Source organism: Falco cherrug, chromosome 15, assembly GCF_023634085.1.
Source record: "Falco cherrug isolate bFalChe1 chromosome 15, bFalChe1.pri, whole genome shotgun sequence".
Taxonomy (NCBI): domain Eukaryota; kingdom Metazoa; phylum Chordata; class Aves; order Falconiformes; family Falconidae; genus Falco; species Falco cherrug.
Window position 1 is genome coordinate 21,245,639 of NC_073711.1, and position 23,727 is coordinate 21,269,365.

General features: G+C 41.6%; 1 protein-coding gene across 7 annotated transcripts in view; it reads right to left on the reverse strand.

Moving 5' to 3' along the window:
* Nucleotides 1-23,727, reverse strand: part of ZNF711 (zinc finger protein 711) — a 61,661-nt gene that overhangs the window by 31,857 nt on the left and 6,077 nt on the right. For 5 of the 7 annotated variants that reach the window (XM_055727182.1, XM_055727185.1, XM_055727184.1 and 2 more), the window contains 5 exons: nt 16,259-21,785; nt 15,321-15,460; nt 13,122-13,282; nt 2,539-2,643; nt 438-968 (listed from right to left, as the gene is read on the reverse strand). In XM_055727182.1, the coding sequence (XP_055583157.1) occupies nt 438-968; nt 2,539-2,617 (610 nt within the window). In that variant the 5' untranslated portion in view covers nt 2,618-2,643; nt 13,122-13,282; nt 15,321-15,460; nt 16,259-21,785. Of the gene's footprint in view, nt 1-437; nt 969-2,538; nt 2,644-7,924; nt 8,472-13,121; nt 13,283-15,320; nt 15,461-16,258; nt 23,477-23,727 lie in introns of those variants that run through there. The other 2 variants (XM_055727183.1, XM_055727181.1) reach the window with 2 other exon arrangements.

Consider the following 23,727-nt stretch of genomic DNA (forward strand, 5'->3'; position numbering starts at 1 on the left):
TACGAGTCAGCTATCTTAAAAAGCTCCCTTCTTTGCTGGATTCTACTGCTTAAACCCAACACGTTATTTTGACACAAAACTACGTAACGTGGTTAAATACCTGTGTATTTAAAAAATAAAAAAAGAAAGTATGACACTCAAAATACACAGAATGTTTAACTTTCCAATGTGTTTTTCTAAATTTTCAGAAACATCTAGTTTCAGAAATACACACATACTCACTCAACAGCACATCACTCTTTCTTGCTGTATCAGCAATAATGGACTTTACATCAAGAAAATCCAAATCCAGACACCAAGAATTAACTGGGTAATAGACTATTACTTGAGCGTTCCAGTACAGAATGCAGCAAGAGTCCAGTTATAGTAACTTCTCCCCACCAGACCACTTCTACTTCAGATAATCTCCTGTTTATATCTACCTTTGTTTAACTTACAAGATATCATTAAGTAGTCTTCAGATGTACTCTTGCCATCATCATCATCTTCTGTTTTTATAGTCACTGTGGAGCCAGGAACAGTACCAGCTGCTTGAATGACTGCTTCAGAATCTGAGTTCGTTACAAGAACTTCTTCTGAAACCATTGTAGGTGAGTTGGCTCCTGATACAGAGTCTTGCACCACGTGCTCCAAATGTCCATCAGGACCCATAACAAGGTCAGCCACAAACACCTGATCGGGAACTCTAACGGTTTCTGTTATTAGATCAGAAGTCAAAACATGATCACTGGTATCTAAAGCTTCTTCAATAGCAACATCGGCTTCCAAAACAGAATCAGGAACAATTACGCCTTCTGTCACAACATCAGTTTCAGTGATGATGTCAGGTCCTTGGACAACTTCAGCTGCTAAGCCATGATCAAGAGTTATTCCATCATCGGTAACAACATCAGAAACTAGGACAGCTTCAGGGACTGATACAACAATATGGTCTCCATCAATATGAGCAGTGCCAGCCATTCCAGCCACTATGAAACAATTACGAATGAGGAGAAAAATGTTAAAATCATTGCATTAGCAATTGGTTTACCTAAGGCATGGAATAACTGTATAGAGCACTTAAACGCAGATATACAAATCTATTACTTTTCAACAATCCACATTTTGCCTTTCACTTGACAAGGACTATCCAAAACAGCCTGTATTCTTTAAAATAGGAAAACCAAAACATGACACTTCTTTAAGACGTAATGCAGAGTTTGCCCTTATTTGGGTTTTGCAATGCTGCTATGTTAAAACCTAGAGGCCAGTTTGCAATTTCATTTTTTTATAAATTTCAGTTAGAAAACATCTGATTACAGTTGCAATTTGAACCTTCACAGAATTCTTGCATGACACTGGAAGTGTGGTAACAATACATTAATTGCTGTTACGATAAAAGGACTCTCAGCCTTCAGACTACATGGGCCTTGACAAAAACAAATACTCGGTTGTATGCAGTATTTACAGTACGATTTCCAACAACTTGCCACATTGCAAGGAATGGCTAGGAGCAGAAATCTGTTTTCCACTAACAGACTTGACTGGCCAGTCACGTTTGCAGACTACTTTTCTATACATAAAAGAGAATGCACAGTGAATCATTTTAACACACACATAAATAGCAGTTTTAATCTTAATGAATACAACCAGAAAAAGGTTCTTATCAGAATGAAAAAAATAAATTATTCAGCATCATACTGCAAATGCAGTTATTTTGGTACACTCTGAGGGATATTAATTCATGTTAGAACAAAGACATGGTCATTTCCACTACCTGAGAAGGTCATCTCACCATAATGCAGAAATGGAGACCAACAAAGAAAAGAGCAGAGATTTCTTGCTGTCCTTTCTCTAAACCTTCAAAATTGGTGCGGTTAATTTAGCACTGCCACCAAAAGAAACGGTGCTTATTTAAGAAAAAGTATCCCTCCCCCCAACTCAACTTAGAAACAAGTTTTCTTGTATCAGTCCAGTCCAAGGACTAACGCTCTTGACAGAAGACTTCTAAGCACATGTGAACATGCAGGTTCAGCTAAATCTGTAACCTGCTGCCTACGTAACAGGTTGTTTTCAAAGACATTATTTCTCACCACATTTACTGACACAGCCTAAAGGAGAACTGGTGACAGTAATCAAGGTAAGCACACAAAAGCTCGGACGTTGTGTACATCCTGTACTGGATGTTATTTACATCTCCTGTGTGTTGGAGACGTAGCTACTAGTCAACATGAGTTCAAGCAGAAGCTCACATACCACAAAACCATTGAACTCCAGGTAACATTTTCTGTCTCATCTAGAGCCCTCTGGGCCACAGACTTAGTTGCTTTTTTTTTTTCCTCCAGAATTACTTCAGTATTTTGAAGTAAGTGATTAAGCAACAAAAGGATACACAGACATAATATATGCCACCTTAAAATCAGAATTTTCTCAAAAGCCATGCAAACAGCATTATCATATCAGTCATCTCTGCATCTTGGTATCATTTATAAACGTACAGCAAAAGCCTGAAAAACAGTCTTGATTTTATTCATTGTTTTTAATAGTTAAAATGTTTACCAAAATCCTGCATAATCATAGTGTGAGGCATTTTGGATTCTTGTGTTTGCAATCCAAGACTTCCACCACCTGGATCCATATTCAGCTAAGTTCATTCACAAATAGCTGCAATAAAAGCAAAATCAGAATTTATGTAAAACAGTGTTACTGTGTTGATTAGCTTTACTGGATTAATATGTCACACTGACAAACACAGAGCATTTATCCAAAACTTCAAGAAAAAAGCATGCAGTACTTCATACAATTCACTTTGCTTTATTCTTTTGGTTTTATATTTTTTGTCCCAAAATCCTGAAAATGTTTCCATCCATAAGTAGTCCTACGTTAATCAAAAGAATTACACAAGCAAGTGAAACCAGGTTACTGCCTGGCCTAGAACAGTTCTGTTTATATTCCATAGAATTTAATGGAAAAGTGCTTTCTAGCTACATTCAGCCTGCAGAGGTTCAGACTTCAACATTATTTCTAGGAGCGGTAAGCAGAAGAAATGCCTAAATCTTCAATTTCCCCACTGCAAGCTGAACATTAAAATATTTTTGCCATTTTATGAGACTATGCCCACAGGGTAACAGCTCATTGACTGACAGTAGAAATCTCATCACCTGTAATACCAGCAGCAACAGCATCAAGCCATAGTAACCAAACAACAGAGCAAGCAACTGAGCCTAGGTACCAGTAACTTATTTTCTAGAAGCAGAAACTTTGTCAGGAAGGAAGTTAACTTTGCCTTAAAAGAAACTGTAGCTGTCTGTAGAAGCAAGAAATGCAAGTCAGCCGTCACACTGTGCACAAGCTATTACTAACCGCATGCCTTACCATAGTAACATACACGAGCAACTACACACTAAGAAGTCACTTTTGCTCTATCCCTGTCTGTATATACCCTTTAATTATCGGGACTGGTTATTATGGTTGTGTGGAGCTGCATCGAAGAAAGTTGAGAATTTCATCAGGAGTATCAATTTTTCAGATTCTTTCACGATTTTCTATCTATCAGCTATTTCAAAACTAATTTTAACACGTAAATTTGACTGAACATTATGTTTAATTACATGTACATTTTGAAAAAGCTGTGTAGTGCACTGAATTTACGAGAACAAAAGCGCCAAAGCCGATTTTGTCTTCCAGTGTCTGTGTATGAACCCCTATTTCATTAAAAGTCTGACAAAAGGCCTGGTAGAAAACATCATCAGCCCTTAGTTCGATTTGCACGCACAGTCCAGAACCACACATCCATGCTTGCTGCACCTTCACTGTCAAGGAAGGAACTGAGCAGTGACTATTCCTTCTTTTACACTCCTGAAATCCTCAGGCAAAGAAAGCAGCAAGCAGTCCACGATGATGGCAATTTCAAGAAAAAGTCACTGATCCACCCCAAGGAGTTTTCAACTACCTGAGAACACAAAAGAACCAAAGAACTTGTATATCACCTAGTGTCACTATTACCCTTTCAACACTTTCTCCACGTATTATTTGCTCAAACCTACTTCTCTCAAACTGTCTTTAAAAAATCTTCAGTACTAACTCTTGGGGACAATGACAACACAACATTCTTCTTGCAGAGCTGCAAGAATTCCCCAATGTAATTTCTCGAAGGTGCCGTAACAGAGCAGTTAGGTCCACAGACCAGCTGGTATCACAAAAAACCCAGTCAAACATGATCACTGACGAAAGCAGTCAAGGATTTAACTGGCCCAATTTCACCCATACAATCAAATTCCAGTGCAGTTTTAAGATTTAGCTCCAAAATCAAATTCTTTCACCATGTGAGAATTATAAAGCAGTTTCAGAACCTTAACGCGATGGTCTATCACTCCTAAATTACAGTCACAGCCACCTGAAATTTCACAGTAGCTAACGAATACTTGCTGTTACAAAATAAGATACAGCTCTAGACCATAAATAGCTAATTTAATATAGCAATTTCAGAATTAATGCAATACTCTAAAATTTCCTGACCACAGCCTTGACACTCAGGTAATCCTTCCTTCTTAATGTACATGGATATGAAAAATTACCTTAAATTGTATCAATCTGAGATTACAGGAAGGATATGCTAGGCTCTTCTTCCTTCTCAATAAGAAATTTAATTTATTATCAGGTTATATAATTAGATGCCCAAATATACTGTATTTTGGGCTACACTGAAAATTCAATACAAAGGCAGGCTATGATCTTAATTTAAATTAAAAACTCTGCATGGAAAGTAAGTTCTCGCTAAAAGGAGTACTTTGACAGTAGCTAACAGGACTGTAAAAACTACTGAACTCACGGGTGCACGTAGTACTATGAATACCTTAAGCTTCCACTAAAAACAGATATGGATGATGACACATTAGCAGTAAACATGCTGAAGCTGCACCTCAGTTGATGCAGCTGGTATTCAACCACTACTTAAGTATACTCTTCTAAACCCTCAATGCAGACACAGGACTGAGTTGCACCAACTACACAATCACAGATTTATTTTATATATCTGCTTTCAGGTCTTAAAGGAATGCAGTGACAGCAGGAAAACCCCTTCCTGCTAACGCTGGAACAATTAACAACAGCTAAGGCCCACAATTCTCCTACAACTGGGTATTTTTGCTCCTAGGTTTCAGTAGTGCAGATGATTTAGTTCCATGCACTACATATGCATGCAAACCTTATTATTGGAAACAGCAAAAAATGTAGTAGTACAGTAATTAACTCTGGTTCTTCACAGCTTCCTTCTGTAGTACAATGTGTTATATACCCACGCAATCATAGCAGAAATAGTCCAATCCTATGTTTCAAAAAAAGCCAAAGAAATAAGGCAGAAAGTAACAATCCTGTATGCTACCACAACCCTACACTTATCCATACTTCTCTTGCCTCTATTAAGATCTCAAGTTTTTCCTCTGAATTCACCTTTTCTTCTGTGTATTCAAAAGCAACTACCATAAAAATGCTTTGTAAGCATCAGCCAACAAAATAATACCACTTTATGACATTCCATTAATATTTTCATTGATTTTTCTTTTAAATACAGCATGCTATCTTGCACCAGGAAGGAGTATGTTATCATCAGATCCCAAAATGTTGAATTTCATGAAACCTAAACTGAGACTCCCAGAGCAACGTCTGAAGGCTAAATTTTCAAAACATGTATGTGATACTGCTTTTCTTTTTTGAAAAATATAGTTCTTTTTCCAACTAGCTTCAGGAGAACGTTGATTTTAACCTATTTCAGTTCTTTATCCCAAAGCTCTTCCTTACAGAGGACTCAGCTGAGACCAGGCAATGAATTTTAGAGTGAAAAATCCCAACTACATGATGCATCTGCCTACAGGCAGGAACACAACTGTAAATTACTACTGTAAATGGTGTTTTTTAAAATCCAAGATAATGGTTGGCAGACTGGGACTACCTAAGACCACAGATTTATAACAGCAACACTCAATTGAAAAACTGGTAAAGGCCCAGGCCTTATAAACACTGCTCTTAGTATACAGGCTGATTTCTTAGCTTACTCTTCCCATAAAAGTATCATAAAATAACCATTAATACTTTAATTTCCTTTGAGAAAGCTTTCAGAAAACACTCTGAATTGAGAGATCTTCAGCAAAATATTTTGAGGAGGAAAAAAATGAAATGCCTCAGCACGTCTACCCTTCCCAGGAAAAAATATGGTCTTTCTTGTATCCGGAGGTACAATGAAGCTCCCAATCGATAAGCTGACTTCCAGGCATTGTTGCCATATTTAAAATTTTTATAACATTAGAAAATATTTCTAGAGAAAGCCCATTACAATTGAGTATTTCTTCATAAATAGGAACATATTTAATACATTTTGTTGTATCCTATAGCACGGTCCTGCAAATGCTAAGCATCTCTCCAGCTTACACATACAACTATTCCCCACATGTTCAGGTGATACACTTCCAAATAAAGCCTATTTGCTTTGTCAGCCCTTAAGCCCTCCTTTAAAATCGTGAATTTCTTCTGAATAATATTTCAGTCTTGTTTACATATAATGAAACACATCGGCGTACTTTGTCAGGCATCCCAGGTATTTGTACGCTGCAAATGACATTTTGATTAAATCAAAAGGATCGAGCTCAGCTATAGAGCAACGTAACACAGTAAGTGAACTTGTAGGTAGTTGAAAAATCCAAACCAGATCTTTTCTGATTACCTCAACGTTCAAGTTCAAGAAGAACACAGAGAATTATCCTCCCCTGAAGATACCTGAGGATTTTGAGGCTCCCCCCCAGCTGATTTTTAATGCAGCAACCAACAGAAACGCAATGAGAAACAGCTCGCCTCGGCAGAAATATTACACAGAAGGATCCAATTAAGAAGATCACGTGCAGGTTAACAGAAGCCCTTCAAGGAATAAAGACTGGGTATGAAAACTAACATATCCATTTTAAAGTCCTTTATTGTGTTCGCCCATCAAGCATCCATGACAACCTACCCTCACCCTCTGCATCCCCTTAAAACGACAAAGACAAAACCAGCGAAGGAGATTTTGTCCGGCTGCCGGCAAGCGAGCCAAGCAGGAGCAGCTGCGCCTCCGCGCTACAGCCACGGCAGCAACACACCCTCCCGCCTGCCCCCGGCCGAGCCCGCACCGCCGGGTCCGCCGCGGCGGGGGGAGCCGGGGGCGCTGCGCGGGTGCGGAGGAGCGCGGTCCCCCGCGCGTGCTCGCGGGGCGGGCGCGCCGCCGGGCGGCGGGTGCGCGGCGGTGTCGGGCGAGCCCGCAGTGCCGGCCGGGCAGCCCGGCGCGGAGCCTCCCGCCCGCACCCGCTTCGCTCAGCGCCGGAGCGACCGGCAGCGGCCCCAGGCGCCCCGGCGGCGGGCGGCGCGCGCAGCGGCGGAGGCGGCCGCGGGCGTAGGGGGCGCGCGGAGACAAAGGAGCCCGCGGAGGGCGCGCGCCGTGGGACGCCGCCCGTGGCAGGGGCGCGCAGGGCAGGGCCCGCCACCCGCGCGGCCTCCCCTCAGCCTGCCCCGGGCCGCCGCCAGCCCCTGTCCTGCGGCCGCTGACAACCCCCCCCCAGGGCGGGCTCGGGCGGCGGCACAGGGGCCGGGGAGGCGGGGATAACCCCTGTCCCGGCGGCGCGGCGGCCTGCGGAGCCGCAGCCTTCCCCGCCCCGCCGGCCGACATCTTGTTTTCCGCCATTTTCTGGCCGCCCGAAAAGGCCCCTCAGCCGCTGGGCCTGCCGGCGCCACCCGCCCGCCCGCGCCCGCCCGGCACCGCAGCAGCCGCCGGCGCCCGGGGCTCGCCGACCCGCGGGGAGACGGCGGCGGCCGGCCCCACCGGCTCCCGCGGCGGCAAGGCCTCGGGCGCGGCCTGCCGTGAGGCCTAACCGCCTCCATTGTCCCCACCCCCCGCCGGCCCGGCTCCGCCGCCGCGGCTCACCTGAGCGGCTCCCCGCGCCGGGCGGCCGCGGCCCGGGGGCGGGGGGGGTGCTGGGCCCGCAGGACGCCGCCGCCGCCGCGGCCTGGCATTCGGGTCCGCCGGGTCCGGGCCTGCACCAATCACGGGCTGGGCTGGGCCGGGCGGCGGGGCGCGAGCGCGCGCGGCCTGCTCCCCTCCCCCCGCCGCCCGCTCGCCGCCGGCCTCGCGGCGGCCGCCGCACGTCACTGCGCGCCCCGCGCACCGAGCAGGCGCACCCGCCGCGCCGAGGCCGCTGCCCTCACTCTGCCCGCGCCGCCGAGCGCGCCTGTGCGCCGCGGGGGAGAGGCGGCCGCGGGGCGGGGGGGAGAGCGCGGACCCCCTCCGTCGCCGCCGCCGCTCGCTGCCTCCCGCGGGGGTGCGCAGGGGTGGCCGCGGGACGCTCGGCCCCGGCTTCCCCCGGGGAAGTAACAATGCCCAGGGAACAGCCGGCGCGGCCGGGGGAGGGTAGGGGGCCCCGGCGAGCAGTAACGCAGCCCGCACGGAGCGCCCGGCACGGCACCGCGCCCGCGAGGAGGCGGCGCCCTGAGGGAAATCGTGATCAACGTCCGTGTGCGGCCCCCGGCCGCGCCGCGCCCCACACGCACTGCCCCTTGCACACGCGGCTGCGTGCGGCCCCGGCGTCGCGCCGCGCATTTTGGAAATCCTTTGCTGAAACAAGGTCGGGTCCAGCCCCATTTCTGTATTCTCTATTGAATGTCAAGTATTTCTATATATACACACTTATTTCGGAGAGAATGCAAAAGCAAGCGTGAAGGTAAAAGGTTTCAAAAAAGGTTATGGAGATCCCAGGTGAACTGGGCCTGCCTCACTGTCCTCCCGGCCACCTTCAGTTCCCCAAGAAAAGATGAGGGCACCCCGACGCAGCAGCTGTGCCTGTCCTTGTGCAATAATGAAGCAGTACTCTGACATTAAAGACATGAGGTTTGGTATTTAAAATGCACTCTTGCCCGTAGTAGTAGTCTCACGTATAGAATTAACAAAAACCCTGACAGAAACCACTGGCGTAAATCACAGTATTCACATTTTTTTCAATTGTTTCAGGTACAGCTGCGTGAATACCAGCATCTCTACTCAAGTAGTTATCTTAATACAACATTGGTAGATCTAGCAAAAAAGAAGAAAAAAATAAAAGTCTAAAGAATTAGCATGAATACACCTTAGTAACCATAACAGTAAAATCAGTCAACACCTGAAAACAGCATATGCTTCCAAATGTAAATATGCAAAAGCTTGGGGCTAGAGAAGCCCAGAAGGTCCTTTCTCTGATTTAACTTAACAGGTTGTAACTGTCACTTTTTCTAAACCTGCTTTAAGCTAAGGGTATTTTAGCATACACCCCCCTCTGGTTTAGAAACTGACTTACTACATCTGTGCACAGGCTACGATGAACGGATTGTAGTACTGTTTTGTACTGAATTTCAAATGCCTGAATTTCAAACACCATTAGGGAAATAAAAGCAATTCTTCTCTTTTTTTTCCTGCTTGAAATACAGGTAACCCATAGAAATGGATCTTTGTGTTATAAAGTTTTGCCTTTACAGTTGCATTTGACATTAATTTTGTTCATAGACAAAGAGTGGGATTCAGTTGCCTACATGTCTGATAGGATGTCCAAAATAGATATGGCTGATAGAGGACTCGCCCTCTTCTAAAACAGCAGCAGGACATCAGATGGAATGCCAGGGAGTGTCAAAAATGGCACCAGGCAGCTATGTGTAGGTACCAAAATCATGCAAGTAAATCTCATTTTGCACTACACCATTCAATACAGAGTTACAGGGGTTTTTGTTCTGTAATTCTTAAAAGATTCTTACTCCGGGACTCTCACCTCCTTAGCACAGAACTCTGAGACCTCTCCAACGTTTGACCCTCCTCCCCTTTATTTAAGAGGTAAGCAATACAACAGTGAGGTAAAGCTGTCCGTAACATGCCACACACCGAAGTAAACACGTAAAAGTATCTAGTCAGTTCTTCCAGCTCTAGCAAAAGATACACATCCTAATGACAGAATAATTTCAACCTGATCAACACAATTAAGGAATGACAGGAAAAATACCTGAAAAAGGTAATCACAAAAACTGAATACTTAGGGAAATGGTGAGAGAGAATCTCACAAGGTGATACAATCAGAAATGCAGAACTACAGAGAGATTAATTATCCCCTTCAACAAAACCCCATCTGTGCTGGATTCTGTCTTCTAGAGAAATATCAAGGGAAATCTCAAAAGCAAAATGAACATAAAATAGCAACAAGGCTATTGCCAACAGCATGACGCAATGTTCAACATCAGACCCAACGTGCAAATTTGCAGAGGGAGGCAGCAATTACAAAGCATTGGTCAGAAGCAGAGAATGAAAAAAACCCACCAAGACGCCAAGATCACAGCGACCCACTATCAGAAAGTGCAGCAGTGAATCACAAAGAAAGCACAAAAGCCACAACACCATGCTATTTATCAATTTAAACTGTTTATACTTGACGGGGAAATAGCACATCGTAACTGTGATACCTAGCAGATGGCCAGCATTGCTCCTTACCTTTCATTTCACAACGCAAAGAGTTCAAGGAATTACAGAGCGGCTCTGCTCTCCAGGTAAGAAGCAAAACAACCAAAGCACAGTGCTTTGCAGACTGCATATTCAAAAAGGTACTCCCTAATATTATTCTTGTTTAGAAGTGACACCAGTGTATTTTAAGCAGTTTCTTCACAGTTTTCTTTCACATACAACTGCCTGATGTTAATACTGATGACCTGACCACAAGTGGTGAAGTGTATCAGGAGCAGCTCCTGTGGCTGATGTCCTGCAACTCCTGATCTGCCCACCCACAACTAAACAGCAGGCAGCAGAAGTCTGATGAGGAAGGCTTCATTCCCTGTGAAACTTCATTCATTGCAGGTTAAACAGCCTGAGTGCATTGCTTCCAGGCAGCTCTTCTCTCACCAACACCAGGTATATTTGACAGGATTGCCTTATCTCTTGCTCCTATTCCTTTTCAAAGAGTGGTCGAATGTTAAATAGAACACTCAAATTCTGTGATCACTTTCAGGTTGGTAAACAGAGCTACAGAGGTCAACAACCAGAGTTTGTTCAGTTATGGCATTACTGGAGGCTAACAAGTGACAGAAAAAAAAGCAATTCAGCGACAAAATTCACTGACACATGAGGATCTGACTTTCTGGGGTCAAAACAGTTTAAACTGATAGTCTATGACTGAACAGATGTGCTAACACCACTTCTGCATGTTTCTGAAGATAACAGAACTATTTTCACTTCTCTTATTTCTGATAGAAATTGAAAAATGACTGGATGATAGTAGGATGCTTTTACTGAACATGCAACAAAATTCTTGACACTGATGTTACAAGCATTGTTCTAGGCTGTCTGCAGTCTCAGAAGACACTGTAATGCAGGTTTGCAAGCAGTCGACGCTCAGAAAAATCTCTGGATTCTTTTTAATGAATTTTGGTGCATGTGTTTCAACTATTCATGAAAAATTCCTCTGCCAGCATTAGATGATTTAGCAGTTGGCAAATCTGCCCTTGATATATACATCAGGTGCAGACTCAAATGCCTGTGGGTATCTTGCAGCAGAAGTAAAACCATTAAAACTTACCCACTTTGGACATTTCTTACATTGGGGGCGAAGAAAAAAACTAAACCAAAACAGCCGTTTGTGGCTGAAAAATAGAGAACGCCACCAGGGATGGCAACTAAGTTACAGAGCCAAGAAAAACTGCCAGCTTTGGAGCCACCTCTCCTTTTTTCCCCAGCAGGAAGCTGTACCTACTCACTAAATACTTGCAAGGAACAGGAAGCAAAGCAAAGGTGTCTGAATAGGTTTCTGGCTTCTCTGCTAACGTACTTGCCTAGGGAAGCCCGTGCAGTCTGGGCAATTACAGAGTTGTGGAGGGCACTGAAAGTGCCAGGAAGCAGTTAAGGCATGGAGCTGTTGCAAGGAGAGCATTCCGATTTATATAAAAGAAATGCCGATATTTTCACCTTTCTAAAAAGTTAAGATTCTGAGATGTCTTATAGTTTCATGTATTATCTAACACTACAGAAAATCATTTAATACGAATGTTAAAATAATGTGCTTGAGACTCTTTGGAAAATGGGAAATATATCCAGGACTGCAGTATCTTTAATTTGTTAGTGGCAAGGTAGTCTATTTTCTATAGCTTCATTTATTTTCATTATTTCTGAAAAAAATTACCAAGAAAGCCACTGCATTTTTAAAAGCAAACTTTTTCAGGTCTTAGTATCCGTAAAATGATGAAGGAAAACAAAGTGAAAAAGAAACAAGGGACAACAGAATGGGCTTACAAGCTGAGGTTGCTGCATCAGCCAGTACTTGATGCATCTTGGGATAGTGGGAAGCCGAATGCCTTGTTATGTTTGTACAATGCTGCCAGTGTCAGTGGGACAAAATGGGTATTGGCTGAGAACAAAGCCTTCCTTCTACCTAATCCTGCAGGTCACTGGCGTAACAAGAATACAGATTCTGACTACACTATCCAAAATTTGATGTAATTTGTTGTTTTCTTTCTTTAAATATTGTGTCTTTAACCAGAGCAACGTCAGTCAGGGCACAACAGGCTCTACATGCTACAATGCCTTGAAGAATCTTTGTAATTATAGTTAAGAGAAATTCACAGTCCTACTAACAGAATTCGATTTGGAACCAGCATGTGGAGGGAGATCATGACAAAGAGCGAGGCAAACATCAAAAATAAACGGGTGAGCCAAATGGAGAAACTGTACTTGGCAAAAATGGTCTTTGACAAGTCTTCCTGAGAAATATGGAAAAAATATAACCCCTTACCCCCTTTGATACGGATTTAAACCATCCCAGGAAGCAAACAAAGAAAAGTAATGATTAGCATGCATATTTGTCATTTCTCATGGTGAAACGTGAAACAACTTTTTCCTTTCTCGTAAGTTTCTTCTAAGGAAGGGCAGTTTTCTCTTGTTTAGGCACAGGACGTACAGTTAATCACAGAAGAACCCCATGTCCCGACAGATATGCAACAATTTAAGCAATACGTAGAAGCAGCTATGTAAACTGTAAAATCAGGTGTTCACAAAAAGTCGTCACCAATTGCACAGTAAAATCAGATGCTAATAGCATGTTTTGTTTTATAATTATCTTCTATACCTTTTCTTTGCAACAACTTCTAGTGCTTTCCAATAGTTATGTCTATTTCCTCTGTGTCACAGCCCACAGGGTCTTACTGATCTCTCAGCATTTGGATCGTCCACTGATCACACAGCATTCCAAGACATTCCAGATACAGGAAGCACTGGTACTTAGTATTTCTGTAAAGAGATTAGAATTAAATCAGTAGCACGACATATGCTCCCCAGTATGCTTGCTATTAAAATAATCTGTATCTAATCAAACTACATTTATGTATTTCTTTTATTAGTATCTGAATGTCTGTGCTGCTTCTGAATGTGTGCTTACCAGTAGCTTTGGGAGATCAGCAGGGCCAGCTAAAAAGCAGGAACAGCAGAACATTTGATTGCTACTGAGGTGTATTTTTTTTTTTTTTTTAATATAAACGAAGTTTCTCTAGCCTAAAAAGGAGGGCTGAAGAAATCACTGGGCTACTGTAGAAGATAAAAAAATGCCCTGACATGGCCATTAACATTTCTCTTGACCTGCAGCGATCCTTTCTAAGTAATCCATAGACCAAAAGCACTACTCTGGAAGGAAAACGCTGTATTTTCTTTCCTTCATCATTTCTCCACTGCATTAACAGCAAACAATTAAGAATGCAGGACTCTAAAACACACACGTGCACACATACTTCTTGGAATACTTAGAACATTTTTCTACCCATAAAATTATTTTTAGGGATATTACATGACATGGGGGGAAAAAAAACACCACTTCAGATGGGTAAATTAGGTTGCAGGCTCTGATATAACGCACGACTGGCAAAAGATTTACTTGTACAACAATACACAGGTAGACAGGTAGTGTTCTCACCTTAATTAAGGACAGAGCACATCACAACTTTTTATTTAATTATTTTTCCATTTACGCTGAAGGCCCCACCTTAATATTCTTCTGCAGTTGAAAAAAATACCTTTCTGAACTGTGAGTTTGCTTTTTGTAAAATGTTAACATTTTTCTTTTACAATTAACTTCGCCCATTTTGTCTTTTTTTTAAAGTCCATTATAAAAAGAAATGCCTGTTTTTTACTGATGCCTTATACCAATTATTGGTGCCTCCTGTACAGAAGTAACCCAAAAGGCTCATTCACATAAACCAAATTTAATCACAAAACACTGCTCTATCAAGATCTGGGCCAGAAAGACATTAGTAATTGACTAACACAACAGTTTTAATGAGACTGGTTTTTTAGGCACAGAAAGGTCTTACGGTAAATACATCTGTCTACAGATCATTCAGTTGTTGGGCAGGGGGTAGGGGAAGCTTGCTAGCACACTTAGTCATATAAATGATTTCATAAGGTCTGGAATAATTTAATTACCCTGTACATCATACTATCTGTACTTTAAATACATAATAGCGACTTTCCATGAAGCTTTAATAAATTTGAATTATGAAGTGGTGGAGGGAGGGGAACAGGAACCCAAGAGTCTCAAAGGAAAGGTACTTTCTAAGAGGAAAGTACTAACAGAACTATTAACAGCCGTATTTTTCAAACATCAGTTGAAATTTTTTTGTATCATTATTCAGGAGAGAGTTTGGAAAAGTATTATAAATTTTAAAGAGTTTACCGTGACAGTAAAGGTAACAAGACAGTTGTTACAGGAGAGCACTCATATTATCATTACAGAAGTTTTCAGCATGGCTGGAAACTATCTTTGGCCATATTCCAGTGAAATCAAAAGAGATACTGGCATGAAAAAGCAGTGTTGGTGAAACGGACAAAGCTTTTAGGCATTTGTTTTTTCATGTCAGCCATATGAATTCCCTTCACTGCACAGGGAGTTGGAACATACAATTCCAGTAATTCCTCTGCCAGAGCTAAGGGATCTCTCTGCATTGACTGAACCGTCTGTTCTTAAGGGGCTGTTTTGGGCAGCCATCCCTCAGTTTGGTGAAAACCCTGTTTATATGACTTATAGTATCTTAAGTGTAAACGACTCAGAAAAAGATTAAAAAATTGCAAAACTTATCCAGTCTAGAATAGAACTGGCAGGTATGTGATATTCCTGTAGAAAACACCTGGATAGTAAAAGGTGGTTTTAGGCTTTTTATTAGGTCACATCTTTACTTTGTGACATAAATACTACCAATTTGAATTATGATAATTTGTACTCAGTAACAAGGCAGAAGACTATATAATATATATGCATAGGTATGTTATCAATATATACCTGATACTGTCTCCCCTCTGCCTAACCTGCATAAGGGGAACTCCTGCTTGAATGGCCAAATGTCTCATACTGAGGTCACTGGTTAGAAAAACAGGCTGTTGCTGGCTCTGGTCTCCCCTAATGGCTGAGAATGCATGGGACTACGCAAAAGAGAAAAAAAAGTTATTAAAAATATGCATAATAATATACTGCAGATTACTGGAAGTGTTAGTTTACACTGAAATATAAAAATAATAAAGCTCACTACTGCCTGTATGACATTGACGCAGTTAACATTAAGACTTCTAATGTTCCGTCTTTTTAAGTTAATTTTAGTGTCAAACCCTTATCTTGCAGCCACAAATAAAAGTGAATTCAAAGCAGCAACATATTCTTTGAGGTTTTGGGGGGTTTTTCACTGTTACACTGAACAGTGCCATAATATTTAATTTTCTGTATTCCTATAATAATTTTTAAAAGGTTCTAAATTCATGACAGGGATACCTTCAACATTTTCCAATTTTATGTTAAAAAAAAAAAAATCAGATCATCTTCATGGCCCAAAATACCAGAAAGCTCCAGTCTGTTTCTGCAGTAGAACCATGCTACTTATGAGGAAAACATTTTGTTGTCATTTAGTTGCCTCATGGTAAACAAGTTCTCTGCATAAGTTATAGGTAGGAGCTGCAACAGTTGCTCATGTTAGTGAGGAGGATTAAAGTGAGGAAACACAACTAAGGAAACTGCATTTCTAAAAATAAATGAAAATGAATAATTTGTAATTAATAGAGGAAAGCCATACAAGACATTGGATAAATCAGTATTTCAGAATTTAGCTTCAGAAGCAAGGGAAGCAGACACTGACTTCTGGCTGACACATGAGGCCTGGAGATTTTGTAAAGTCTTTTATGATTAAACATTTCAGAAAGATGCTACTCCATAAGTAACAGTGAATTTACCTCTGATTACACAGAGACCAGACATCTCCATTTGCGGCTGAGGGGCTCCAGCAAAGTAGAGAAAGCACGGGGACCATTTCCTTGGCTCAGAAAGCAGGTAGCCCAAGCTCTATTGTGGCAGGTCCGCGGCTGCCAAGGGAAGGTGAGGGCCAGCAAGAGAATTCCTGCCTGGCACTTTCCCTGCAAGAGCAGAGGCCAGACTTTCCCATCTGTGGCCAGTGATCAAACATTAAGATAACTGAATATTATCGTTTAAAAAGAGTGGATGCTGTCTTGCCAGACGTATTGCTAGAAGAAGGAAAACATCATGAAGAAGCAAAATAAGTATGCTATATTGTTCATAAAACGAGTAAGTGATGTTCATTTGCTAAAGGTACCTTCACATAAAAATGTAACAACCTGAAGTAATTATCAAAACTAGATACCTTCCGGAGAAGCAGCATTCAGGGCAGCTGATCTGCAGGAGCTGGTGCTCTCAGATACAGGTTTGGCTTCCTCTCTTGCCTCTCAGCCAGCTCTGGTGAGGGCTCTGCAGGCTGCAGAGCAATACGCTTGCCAGCATGGAAGCAAAAGCTCAGACAAGTAACAATGGGCTTTTCACAAGCTCACGTTTTCATCACCCCCGCGTCTAGCGAGGAGACAAGGCAGGCAGAAAGGTCCCACGGGCTGCCTCCGGGCTGCAACTAGCAGCCTGCAGCACGTGAAGGCTGCAAGTCCTGCAGCCCTTGCCCAAAGCGCTTCCTTCACAGCAGGTTTTCTTCCCTAACAGAGTGTGCAGGATTTGGTCTAATTCACACCTTGGAAATGCCAGCAGCAGTTGCACGCAGTCAGAATTAGTTCCAAATTAAACAGCACCATCTCCCGGTGAAGGTAGGCTCGTGCCTCATTTCCCCCCCCACTAAATTTCCAAGATACTAATACTATACAAATGTATTTTACAGGAAATAATGTATTGGACTGGATTCTTTCTTTTCTCTTTTACATCTTCATTACAAAAACAAGCCTGATTTCTTGTGTCTAAAGTAAATGAGACAGATCAAATCTGTACTTGGGCTCTCTACCTATACTGACACATCTCGTACTTGCAAAATTTGCACATACAGAAACAGACGACAGGAAGAGACCAAGCGAGTCAGGGCACCTAACAGGCTGAGAACAGCCAGTAATGGAAGCATAAAGTATGCAAACAGTAGAAATACATGAAGCACTACTGATACATCAGTGTAACTTCCAGCCAGCAGCATCTAAGTCATTAATTGACTGAGCTGGAGCAGAGTCTGTGGCTGGATTTGCAGCACCAAATAAAGCAGACTAATACAAGTGGGGCCCCACACCGACGCTTCACACACTTCAGAAAAGTTTGCTTTTCAGAATGTGTCTGAAACTTCGGCCCAGGCACGGAATGTTCATCAGAGATGGAAGCACACACTCTGGTTAGTTTAACCTAAAGGGGAACCAGTTTGTGCACTCCCAGGCTGCTCCGAGGCGTGAACTGCAGCACGCCAAGCGTAACAACCGGGATGTGTCCTACCTGAAAGCACACACCCAACCTGAACACCGCTGCCTCCCTGAAGAGGTGTCTGATTTTTTTTAAAAGTAATTTAAAATGTGAGTACATACTGCTGGATTATGCATTTTACAAAAAAAAAAAAAAAGCACTTTGTTTGCTTGCTTGTTTAAAACTTCTGCCCGATTTCATTTGACATAGCCTAGTTCTGACATGAAAAGCAGGGAATAGTAATCTCTCATACAACCTCTCCTCACACAGAAATCCATGCTGATGTCCCTGGAATTCTACATGTGCTACGCTGCTTGCTGAGATCGGGGCTCAAAATCATTTGGTGGTCAAAATGTAAGCACAAGTAAGATTCACACAGTAGTATTACAATGTATCTGGGTTTGTTTTCAGTTTCTTCCTAAAATCCCTAGCAAAACAAACTTTCTCAGAAAACATTACTCGAGACACCTGTTCTGAGTTCTAATTTCTCATTTAGAGATGACTGCTCCACACACAAAGCAAAAACTCCTTTTCTACACCCATTAGCTTGCATTTATAAACAATAAAATTAATTTGCCATTTTCTTGTCCAGTCATTCATTATTATACGCTCCCTCTGTATTTTTTCATAGTAAGGCTTGGTTTTGACGGCTCTGAGTACTGTGGTCTCATCAGCAAACTGTGTCACCTTACTAGCACTGCCTTTTGCCTGTCTTTACAGGGAAAAAAACCTTCAAGACAGGTGGCCAATCCTTCCTCTGGTCAAGTATAACTAGTAAACAAATGAAACTGCAGGCATGGCTCTGCAGCAGCCTAAATGGGTCGAAGTCTGGAGAGCATACGGATCTCTTCCCCTCTGGCTATGTACTCCTGCCCCTCTCCTTGCACAGGCGCTGGTGCCAGTAGCAGCAGTCAGCGTTCGTGGGCTGACCAGGCTGGCCCTGCTCACCCAGAAGCTGGAACAGCACAAGGACGACACAAGGGAAGCGGCTGTAGCATACAGCTGGAGCTCGTAACCAAATTATCACTCTTTTTAATGCTGGTCTTTTCACCGGCCTAAAATGAAATATTTATTTGAGCATCCTTTTAAAATAGTCCCTGGTTCTTTGTTTTCTCCTATGCAGAGATTTCTCCTAGATTCACTTCATCTTTGATGAAGAGTTTCACCTTCTCACATACATGCAGATGATCCTGGAAATCAAATACTGGGCAAATAAAAGCAAGATTTTAAACTCAGGTTACCTTTAATTACTCTATGACCTTTTTTGCTATTCGTATCGGTATATTTGTATTGTGATCGGTTGGATCACAAAGTCAGGTCTGGCTTCCACTACGATTAGGAACGTGTGATATGCCCCACACGCCAACATCTGTTACCCTCAGTGGCTGCCCCAGTTACCAGCCGTTTCAGCAGTAAGTGCTGGGTTATGTTGTGCTGCACAGTATGGAGGATTCGTCTGGTTCCTGGATGGGGGAACAATGAGATTTCGAGCATTAGCAGTGGTTTGGGGCTTCTTTTTGTACCACAGATTGGTTCAACAGCCATACCGCAGGTTTAGATGCACTGCTGCAATGACTATGCAAGAGCTGTGTATTACAATTTGTCTATGACAGAGCAAGTATCAGTGATATACACTAATGGGGCTCAATGAAAGAAGAAAAAACCCACATTGTCTGTGTGCTTGGGACAGGTATCAGTGGGGAACAAAGAAAGATAAAATGCTGAAAGCAAAAAGCAGCTTGAATTGCCAATGCCTAGGGCCAAAGAACAGGAAGAATTGTTTAATCACCAAGCCTCCTGTCAGTGTTTATTGGCGTTACTCCTTTTTTTTAAAAAAACCCCAACAAACCACAAACAACTTGCGAAAACAAAGCCAACCCTTAATAGCAAATAAACTGGCAAGACAGATTTGGTAGTCTCGAGTTAAAGTCATAAATGTATTTATCAATCTTTAAAGCTTGCCTGGTTAGCCCTGAGAAAGAGAAGCAACAACCTAGAGTGAAGTTCTGCACTTAGCAGTAAAATGCTGAATAACTGCTAAATGGTCTGGTAGGATGCTTTGATTTAGTTTTCAATTGTGTAGACAGCATTTTGGCAGAGGATTCCATATGGCAAGCTTGTTGATTTAAATACCCAGAGGTTAAAAATTAATCAGAATACCAGACTACTTTTGCTTTACTTCCATTTTGACTATAAAAACCCTTTTAACTGCATCCAAAGTAATTTACCCAGCTTTTCCACTTTTACAGCAGTAGACCCAGTAAAATATTAAAACAACTATGATAACCAGTGCTACTGCAGGAAGGACAGTTACTAAAAATCAGATCTAGAGTGTTCCAAAGGTGGTTACATTTGGGGCCCATGCACCAATACTCCATCCAGTCCATTCTTAAGTAACCACATCTTCAAATAAAAGTATTAATTTTTGGCAACATTATTTTAATTTAAAAAGTAATGTCAAAAAAAGGAAGGTATTTTGCTATATAATTATTTATTATTGAATACTGCAGGGGTCAAGAGATGCAGCATTTCTCCTGTTTGTCTAAAGATGTTACTTAACACACATCTTATTCTAAATTTGATGCAAATGCACTCTGCCAGGCTTCGGGTCAACCACGTCCAAGTTAGCATTCCCAAAAGTCCAAGATAATACGCTTTCTTGGGAATGGGGTATGTTACCCCAGTCATGGCATGGCGTGACCCAGGTCAATGATCTTTTCGCCAGCTGTAAGCGTGGCAAAGCCTCTCACTTTCCACAACAGACTATGCAGATATAATTGAAACATCACATTGCTATCTGTCATTATGACATTGATGCCCCTTCTATGAAAAAGCAGCAATACAACCCATAGTAGAGTCACACACTATATCCCCTCTGCTTTTAATAGTAAGACTTGTAATGGGATAAGAACGTTGCTTTATTTTCATTAATTCAGGGCTTCTTTTCCCTCCTCTCCTACAGCACTACTTCCTCTGCTAATACAAAGGATATCCCTAGAACGGGATGTCCCCAGCCGTCCTCATGATGGGAAGGTTCTTTTGACAGGGATTCTGCATCATTTGTTGATGCAAACAGTCTGGATTTGGGTAACCTTTTCTGGAAGTTTGACCTTGATCTCTATGGAAAATTCTTTTCTTACTGCTATTTATAGGTAATATTGGTATTGACCTGGCTATGTTTTAGGATACATATATACAGTTTCAATAATGTAGCATTCTATTTCTTTGGAGTTGCACTAATATTTGAACAGCGTACTCCGTTATCTAATCTGGTATATTGGCTACACCTGGAGGCTAGCTGCACATTCATAAACAACAGACTGGGTCACAGAGAAAATTTTGCCTTGAATCCACCAGATAATCAGATGAGCTTTGTAATACTGCCCTGGTATTTTCTTGCTAATTTCCTATCAAGTCTAAGGGCCAAGCTACGTGTAAAAAACAAATACACTAGCTACAGGACCAAGATTTACTACTCAGATGACTAGATTACTTTTTTAAAAAGGAAAGTAACAACTACATAATGGAGAATATGATATTAAGATACCTGATTTTTTTTAAACTAAAGAGATTTTGATCAACCTGGGGGAAAAAATTAACTTGCCATTACACAGCACAATTAGGGTCTAAAGCAAAATACCTGAGACAATAACGAGCATGTGAACATTGAGGATTACAGTGATTACCTACATTATGGATTACATGGCCTACACATTCTAAAAAGAGAAAATTCTGCACTTAGATCCCAGATTTGATGCACTGTAGCGGAGTTATTGAGCTTATGCAGATTGTAAATGAAGATCAACATCTACTTTCATGGATCACATTGCAGGGTCTAAATTTAGTTCATCATTAAAAATATATTTAACAAGCTGCATTTACATAGCATACATTTAAGCAAACAAACCAATCCCACACCCTACCTGCAAAAAGGTTTTTCATTTTTACATTGACAATAAATATTGGTAGGACAGAACTTGTCTGTATTACCCAGGCAGGTCTTAAAGTCTTCAACTCCAGTGCAGTCGGCTGTATATTAAAACAAAACAAACATTTATTTAATGCAATTATACATTAACATACTGTTAGTGGTCTGTATTTCTAATTACATCAGAAATTTAAGCTGCATATGACATAGTCTGAAGACGATACTAAGTCTTACTTTCCAATGACTTGCGCCTTCAAAATTTGAAGTTATATGAGAAATGAAAGTTTATCTGCTTAAATTACTTTACTCTGATTTCGTACCCATCTTCCAGTTAGCCACTAAGCTGTATAGCTTATATCATTATGATTTTTGTTGCATTATTTAAGTGCAGTTGTATCTGAATTCCACTATTTATCAACTCTGGATTGTTAGCAAAGGCTCAAAGTCTTGAAACCCATTTGAGACTCAAACCTTCTAATCATAATCTAAATTAAAACCTTTTTGTGTTGGGATTATTCCTTATTTTGGTGTACAAAAGGATCTGTTTTGCATCAACGTCAGTTCTCCTCCATCTCTTTTACTGTGTAAACCTTGTGGGCTGTAAACTATGTTCCAGAAGTTTGCAGTACTGCACAGGCACACGGCTGTCTAAAAATAACTGCCTCATCAGCAACCTTAATCAGACATCAAAAGTCACCGTGGTTGGTGCTCAAAGCTGACATTCTTTGCTACCTGTTCCTTTCCTATGTAGGACTCTGAATGAATGCTCTACTCATCGTTCATACCAGCAAGCTACAAGCTGACGCAGAGCTGCTGGTGCAAAACCACCAAAGTCCATGATTTATGGAGATGTACCTGACACCTTGACCGACAATGTTTAACCCAACAGGCAATTGCAAGACACCACTGGATATGTTGAGAGAGTCGCCAATGCAACAAGTATAATTCTGTGTAACTTTTCACAATGAGAAGAAAATGTGTTTAGAAGGAAACCAGTAAGTCAGAACTAGAGGAGATCCCTGGGCAGATCCTTCTGAGCCTACCTGGCAAATGATAAGAAGAAAGCACTATCAGAGCATTAATATTACCATTTTCCTATTGCAAGAGGGATTTTACACCATGAACAGGTGGATTAGCAGACTTGTGACTAATGCGTTATTAACTTGAAAAACTGTGCTATGGGCAGTCTTTATTTCAAGAAAAGATGGAAGTGTCCTTCCACCCCACTGTCCAAGACAATCTAATCCAACATTTACAGTTAATGAGAGATAAATCTAAATGATTACACAGTGGTCAAGGCTTGCATTCATACAGATCTATTTAAATATACTGCATTCCCTTCTCGCAAGAGGGCATCAGCATCGAAGCGCTTTCCAAGACAACCTAAATATAGGTTATATGTTACAACTATGAAGTACAGAACAAGGAAAAATCCCTAACAGTATTATCTAGGAGATAAGCAACACTACTGTTTTGTAGCTACCTGTATGATCAGTAACAACATTACAATTGTTTTAGCAACGTTACAAAAAATACTAAGGGAGTAGAAAATAACTAGCTGTGACTGTTGGAGAGCGAGCGAGCACATATGCCTTTTGATATTATTGCTGTAACATTCCATGTTATTAGGGAACTCACTGCTGATAGTACTGTAGTCTATATAAATGCAAAGTTACCCTTAAAGTGGTAATGGTTTTTTTGGCAATTGAAAGGCTTAAGTAGCATAAAAGGAATTCCAGTTCCTCAAATGACAAACCAAAACTCTATTAGAAAAATAACTGCAGCCGGTTTATACCCGTCAGGTCAGTAATACCTGATTACTAGTAACTGGTAGCTACCAGGTAAAGAACAGTTATAATAATAAATAAATAGAATTAATTTTTAGAGCATCTTTTCATAAAAAATTTTGTGACCGAAACTGTATAGTCTAACAAATCAGACACAATTTGACGTAACAACTTCTCATTTAAAATAACCTTTTTTCAAAGCATTCTGGTTGTCACACGCTTTAATTACTCATGATTTTCTCCCTGTTGATCTCAA